The 6,157-nt window shown below is 44.3% G+C and overlaps 1 protein-coding gene across 4 annotated transcripts in view; it reads left to right on the top strand.

Moving 5' to 3' along the window:
* The window catches only part of KDM4C (lysine demethylase 4C), a 390,924-nt gene extending 385,353 nt beyond the window's left edge, over nucleotides 1-5,571 (top strand). For all 4 annotated transcript variants that reach the window (XM_070590143.1, XM_070590145.1, XM_070590144.1 and 1 more), the window contains one exon: nucleotides 4,489-5,571. In XM_070590143.1, coding sequence (XP_070446244.1) covers nucleotides 4,489-4,665 — 177 coding nt within the window. In that variant the 3' untranslated portion in view covers nucleotides 4,666-5,571. The remainder of the gene's footprint in view (nucleotides 1-4,488) is intronic.
* The last annotated feature ends 586 nt before the right edge of the window (nucleotides 5,572-6,157 follow it).

Raw genomic sequence — 6,157 nt, forward strand, 5'->3', positions numbered from 1 at the left:
TTTGAAGAAAGCCAATGCAAGTCTTTTCTTATCAAGACCTATTGAATGCAAACCTCAAATTTGGCCAGGGGCCGGCCCCGTGGCCAAGTGGTTAAGTTCATGCGCTCTGCTTCAGTGGCCCAGGGTTTCGCTGGCTCAAGTCCTGGGTGCAGACATGGCATCACTCATCGAGCCATGCTGAGGCAGCATCCCACATGCCACAACTAGAAGGACCCACAACTAAAAATACACAACTATGTACTGGGGGACTTTGGGGAGAAAAAGGAAAAATAAAATCTTTAAAAAAAAAAATTGGCCCAAAACAGGGAATCTGGTCCAGATTCCTTATTTTTCTTTCTAATGAGGTCAAATGATGTTTTGTGTTAACATTTATTGGCATACAAAAGTAGTTGTTGAATATGTGCTCTATGCAGGTCACTGGGAACATACAAAGATGCCATCAAGGCATTTACAGTCTTCTTAGTAGTAAAGCAAGTATTGAGTAGGAGATTAAAGGGGGCTCGGCATAGTGAGCATCCCGTTTCCGGTAGCCTTGTCACACACTCATTAACTTCTCTCTCAGAAGCTCACTAATGTTTGTGTCAGTTCATAATTAAACTAAGCTGTCACTTTTATAGCACAAGGGAAAACAAAGCCCAACTACTAGTTGTGGGAATACTAAACCATTTTTTTTTAAAAAAAGAAAATGTTATTAGTTTGAAGCCCTGTACATACCATTAAAAGACAAATAAACATGGACAAATAATCAAAACTGAAGTTGTTAAAAAATATAATTCACAATAACTTAGTTTTCATTATTGTATCATAAAATATTTAGTGGCCCCTGAAATGAAGTCAGTTTTACTCATTTAGAATTGCATCTACTGCCTCTGTGAAATGATAAATCCTGAACAGGGAAATTTGAATGAATGGGGTTTCTCTGACTAAAATGACACTTTTTTTCTGAATAAATGACACCCTTAGTTCTCAGTGCATGCCTATGGTATGCTTTTCTGCAGTGATAGAGTTACCATAGATTAATTTGAAAAACAACGGCTTTCCTTAAATGTTCAGTTGTATGTTTAGCTCCTTTGCTCTCATGTGGGATCCTGAGGACAGGGTCCCTGCATTAGGTGTGAACTGACTCTTCCTTCTCTGCTGCATCCTTTAGAGGAAGGTCCTTCAAAGTGAAATAGTCAAGAGAAGAGTGATGGTAACAGTACTGCTACCCACAGAGTGAGGAAACGTGCACATAGGGGACCCACACTGACCATAGATTAACTACCATCATAAACTGCAGGGAAAGAGAAAATCAGATGTTCCTGTTGTATAGACATCAGCTAAACCTTAATAAAGACCTAAAAAACCTGGATAATTTGTCAGTGTTCTAGGTCTTAACTTCTTGAGAACAACTTTCCCTTTCAAGCTGCTAGAGACGGCTGCCTTTTGTTCTGTGCTGCTACCTTCCATGGATTCTCCCTCTTCCCTCCTCTCCCTTTTCTTTCTTGCCTTTGTTTAATCACCTAGAGGTTTAGAGGACGAGGATGGAGTAGGTAGCCCTCTGCAGGTCCCTCAGGTCTTCGCTTATCTAATCCATGTACGATTAAGCATTTTACCAGCTGGGTCTTGCAGATTTCAAGTACTGTTTCTTAATCTCATTAAAAGAAAGCTTTTTGCTTTCTGCTCTGATCACAATCTCTTTGTTCCACAATAGTTTTGGGTCCAATAACAGGATACCTTCCTGTGTACCTTTATTTGAACACAGCTCCTGAATTTTCTAATGTCCATTTCTCTGAACAGTCACTCCAACATTCGCCTTTATTTTTTTAATTCTCAGAGAAGATTGTTTAATTAAAAAAGGCAGTGAAAAATATATAAATCGCGGCGGATATGCTCTGAATGTAACTTGTTATGTCCAGCAGTTGAGCCTAGTAGAAAATATCTCCAGGAACAAAAGCTCGCAGTCACTAAATCCAGTTTGCCACCTCTGTTTTTATTGAACCAAAGACTTATGTGCTCCTGCTGTAGCAGACCAGCCTTTCCTTCAGGTTGGTATATAACCCTCTGGCCCTTGGCTAGTCTGTCTGTGACTGCTATTTCTTTTCCAGTTGGTGAAACAAATCTAATTGGAAAACTCATTGATGGAAGATATTTTATGATTAGAGAAATCTCTTTGGTTTTTTCAAGGAGGGGTGAGTTAGCAGCCCTCGCTGGGAGGCCTGCGTGTTTTAATGAATTCTGCTCACCCAGGCACCCGCTGACTTGGGAAGAAATTTTTCAAAAGAGTCAGCAGTCCACCCCGGTGATTGTGCTGGGTTCTTTCCCGCTAACTTCAGAAACGGCCCCATTACCTTTTATTGTCTCACAGAATAACCATAGCAACAGTGCATAATTAACTAGAGCTACTGGTAAATCGGTTTTATTATTGTATTTGAGAGGCTGACTTTTGCTGTTCTCGCACAGTGGCGACACATTCATAGATGTTTTATTTTCTCCTTTGATAACTTTAGCACTTATAAAAGGGAAAGATTACTCAGAGGAAGTACTTTGCCAAGAATGAGTGAAACAAAAACGTTTTCCCCTAATGGCAGAGGGTGCCCAACCAACCCACAATCTCTTAGTTTTCTTCCCGAGTGGAACGACGGAGTATCTGGGGGAATCCATGAAGGGAGCCTGTTAGCTTGGAAAGCCGTCTCATGAAGGGAGCGAACATGCCCAACTGTGCACTTGGCTCCACTTTTTAGTTTTCAAGCTTCTTTGTAAGTACTGTGAACACAATTGACCATGTGTTTTCAAGCCCTAAAAGCTGGACTCTGCCTTTATCCCCAAGCAGGGGAGGTGGCCTCCGTGACATAGTGAGATGCACTGTGTGTTGGTGTCATTTAAAGTGATCCACCTCAGTGAAAACCAGTTGAGAATGCATTTTAGGAGGCGAAATAGTAAGGAATTAGGAAGCAGAAATAGTGCTTTAATGTAGACTTTCCCTGAGCCTGTCAGAAAGGGCCCACTTTTCTTCACACGCTAACACTGAACAGTGACTCAGTGCTGGGCATGTTGCTTGGCATTGAGAACACATATAAAATTTTGTATACAGTCCCTAATGTCCTCACCCTCAAGGGGTTCAAGGAGTCCCTGATGGGGAGAAACTTAGCTGCCCTGCCCTCATTCTACTGCGATGACACGTGAGAGTATTATAGAATCCCAAAAGAAGGGCCCCCAGGTTTGCCTGTGGCAGAGAAGGTAGGCTGTTTCCCACGGGAAGGAAACAGTGTATCCACAGACGAAAGAGGTGTGAGCCAGGAACTGCAGATAATTCTGTCTGACCAGAGCATGGTAGGGGATGATGCTAGGTTTTGTAGGGCCAGCCTCGGGATCTTGGATGGCATCTGGAAGGCAGTAAGGCTATTGGAAAATTATAAGCAGGGGCATCACATAATCAGAAAGTTTTTAGAGAGCTTTCTTCTAGTGGTTCTGTAGACAATAGCGTGAGGGTACAGTATTTGTTGCAGTGGTTTAGGAGAGGAAGTACGAGGGCCTGCACCATGGGGTCAGGAGGGATAAAGAAGAAAGGATGGAGGGCTTCGAGGAGGGGCCCTGAACAGAGTGGGGACAAGGGGAAGGTTACAGTGACTTTTAGGTTTCTGATCAGTGTAGCTGGCTGGGTGGGGATGGTGCTACCATTTTTGGAGTGTAAGAGGGTCAGCGATGGAGAAGGAAGACTTTGAGTTCAATTTGGGACAGATTGATTCGAAGTGCCTGTAGGATAAACACTATGAGATGCCTGCTGGGCAGCTGGACACACAGGCCTGAGCACAGGAGGAGGTCTGAATTGGAGCGAGAGAAGTGAGCATCCTTGGAGGAGATGCAGGAATTGAAGCCATGAGTGTGGGCTTGAAGGCCCAGGGAGCATATGTGGAGAGGAGAAGGCCAAGTGCAAAACCCCAGGAGCATCAGAGTTGAACAGATAGTTAAGAAAGGGGAAGCCCTGAGATATCAGCAATGGGCAGCCAGAGGAGGAGAGGCAGGAGGAAGGGCTTACCAAGTGACAGAGAAGAAATCTTCCAGCAATAGTCAGGTGACAGAATAGCCAAATAAATTTAGGATAGGAAAGTGTCATAGGATCTAGGACTTGAACGAGGACAGTTTGAGGGAAGTGGTGAGGGCAGAGGCCCAGAGGTAAATAGGAATGGGGTGAATTGGAGATGACTCTTGACAAATTTGTCAAATACCTGGTTGGGCAGGACCTAGAGGGGAGATGGAGAGTGAGGGAGATTTGAATGAGAAGGCTTGCATTGGTGAATGTCCTTGGGGGTTGGAGATCCTGAAAAGAGTGGGGCTAAATGGAGGCAGGCGACTGGAGGAGGTGGGGAGGCTTCAAAGCCCCCTGGGTGGGGCCCTTCCACCCTGGCCGCGGCACCCTCCCCGCACATTCAGTTGGCTGAATCAGGTCTTTGTTCTTGTCACGGTCAGATACATGCCCTTCCGCAGTGTAACCCTAGCTGTTTTTAGTCCACAGCCTCTGATATGCGATTTGAAGACACCTTTTATGGAGCAGACATAATCCAAGGGGAGAAAAAGAGACAAAGAGTGCTGAGCTCCAGGTTTAAGAACGAATATGTGGATGACCCCGTGTACCGCACTTTTTTGAAGAGCTCTTTCCAGAAGAAGTGTCAGAAGAGACAATAGTCTACCTATGCTGCTGCAGGCAACGGAGCAGCTTGGGCCTGAAGAGGAAAGATGAAGGGACAGCCTGGGGGCTGTGCCATGTGTTTCGCTGGGGTAGGTGACAGGGTGTGTCTCTGACAGTGGAAGATTTGGCTTCCCAGAGTTTGGTCACCAAAACACAAAATACACGTATTGTGAATTGGAGACAGCAATCTGAAGTCATCTCCTGTTCTTGCTTTCACTTGTGAGCAGTTGTCTGCTGTGATCCCAAAGAATTTTTCTAAGTGCAAGGAAATAATACTGAACCACCCATTAAAAAAGCCACTGCCAGAGAGGAGGTGGGTCCCCGCGGGCGGCTGAGACCCCGGTCGGGAAACACGTGGAGACGCCCTCCCCATCCCAGCAGGTGGGGGCTCGACACCTGGGTGGGAGGGTGATAATTTATACATTGTTCACAGTCAGGGAAGGACTCTCACTTATTTGTCTTAAATGGCAGTTTTATAAGACATTTTTAAAATACAAATGGCATGTATGGTAACGAGACTTACCCGTGTGCTACCTGTATTTCCCTTGTACAGAACTTTTACATTTTTTTATATCCCTATTACTTTTGATTTTGTCTGATGAGAACTGAGTTGTTGGCCTTTGTGAAATTTTTGGCTCTTGAGAAAGAATTCTTATGAATTGTATGGGAATTTTATATATTTAAAGAGGGAGATCTGGGACTGTTATTTTTAAACACTTTTTTTTCATAATACGTATTCTAAGTAGATATTTATAAATATGTTTCTTTCATTATGTGTTTATAAAATTAGAGTTTAAATAAATATGCGTTGATGCATAATTTTGAACTAATATGATTTTTCCTTTTTAAAACAGCCTGGAAATGTACTAGTGTTTAAAAATAAAGATTTCCATTTTCTCCAATTCTGTCTTCTGATTTGCTTATTTTGTCTAAGTTTAAACCTATGGAGAAACAAGTGTGGTTTGGGAGCTGGCCACAAAGACATACTGGGGCCCAGGTTTGTCAGACCCTTCTTCTGTCACTGACATTTTTCATAACTGAGGACACTCGCCAGACATTTATGGCACTGTCCTTGGGGATTAAGACTCCTCTGCTAGTCCACAGGGCCAGCTGAAGTGTTTTCCTCAGCTCCTTCTTGAGGCCTGGAAAAAATCTGAGCACCTGGAGTCTGGAGCTCTTTTCATCCCAGGTGTCTTGGTGCCCGGTTACCATTAGAAGGGGCTGTGTGGATCCGTGAAGAGTGGAGGACAGGCCAGGAAAGGGATTGCCCAAGGCCGCACAGTCCTTAGTGATGCTCCAGTCAACTATGGCCACAGCAATGCTGCATGGCAAACAACAGCAAAAGCTCAGTGGGCCGCTGGGAGAAGCACTTTTGCATTTGAGCCTGCGGATTGGCTCATCTAGGCTGGGCTTGGCTGGGCAGCCGTGCTGACCTCAGCTTGAACCAGCTCGCATATCTGCTCCATGTGTCTCCCATCAGCCTCCTGA

Source organism: Equus przewalskii, chromosome 22, assembly GCF_037783145.1.
Source record: "Equus przewalskii isolate Varuska chromosome 22, EquPr2, whole genome shotgun sequence".
NCBI classification, from domain to species: domain Eukaryota; kingdom Metazoa; phylum Chordata; class Mammalia; order Perissodactyla; family Equidae; genus Equus; species Equus przewalskii.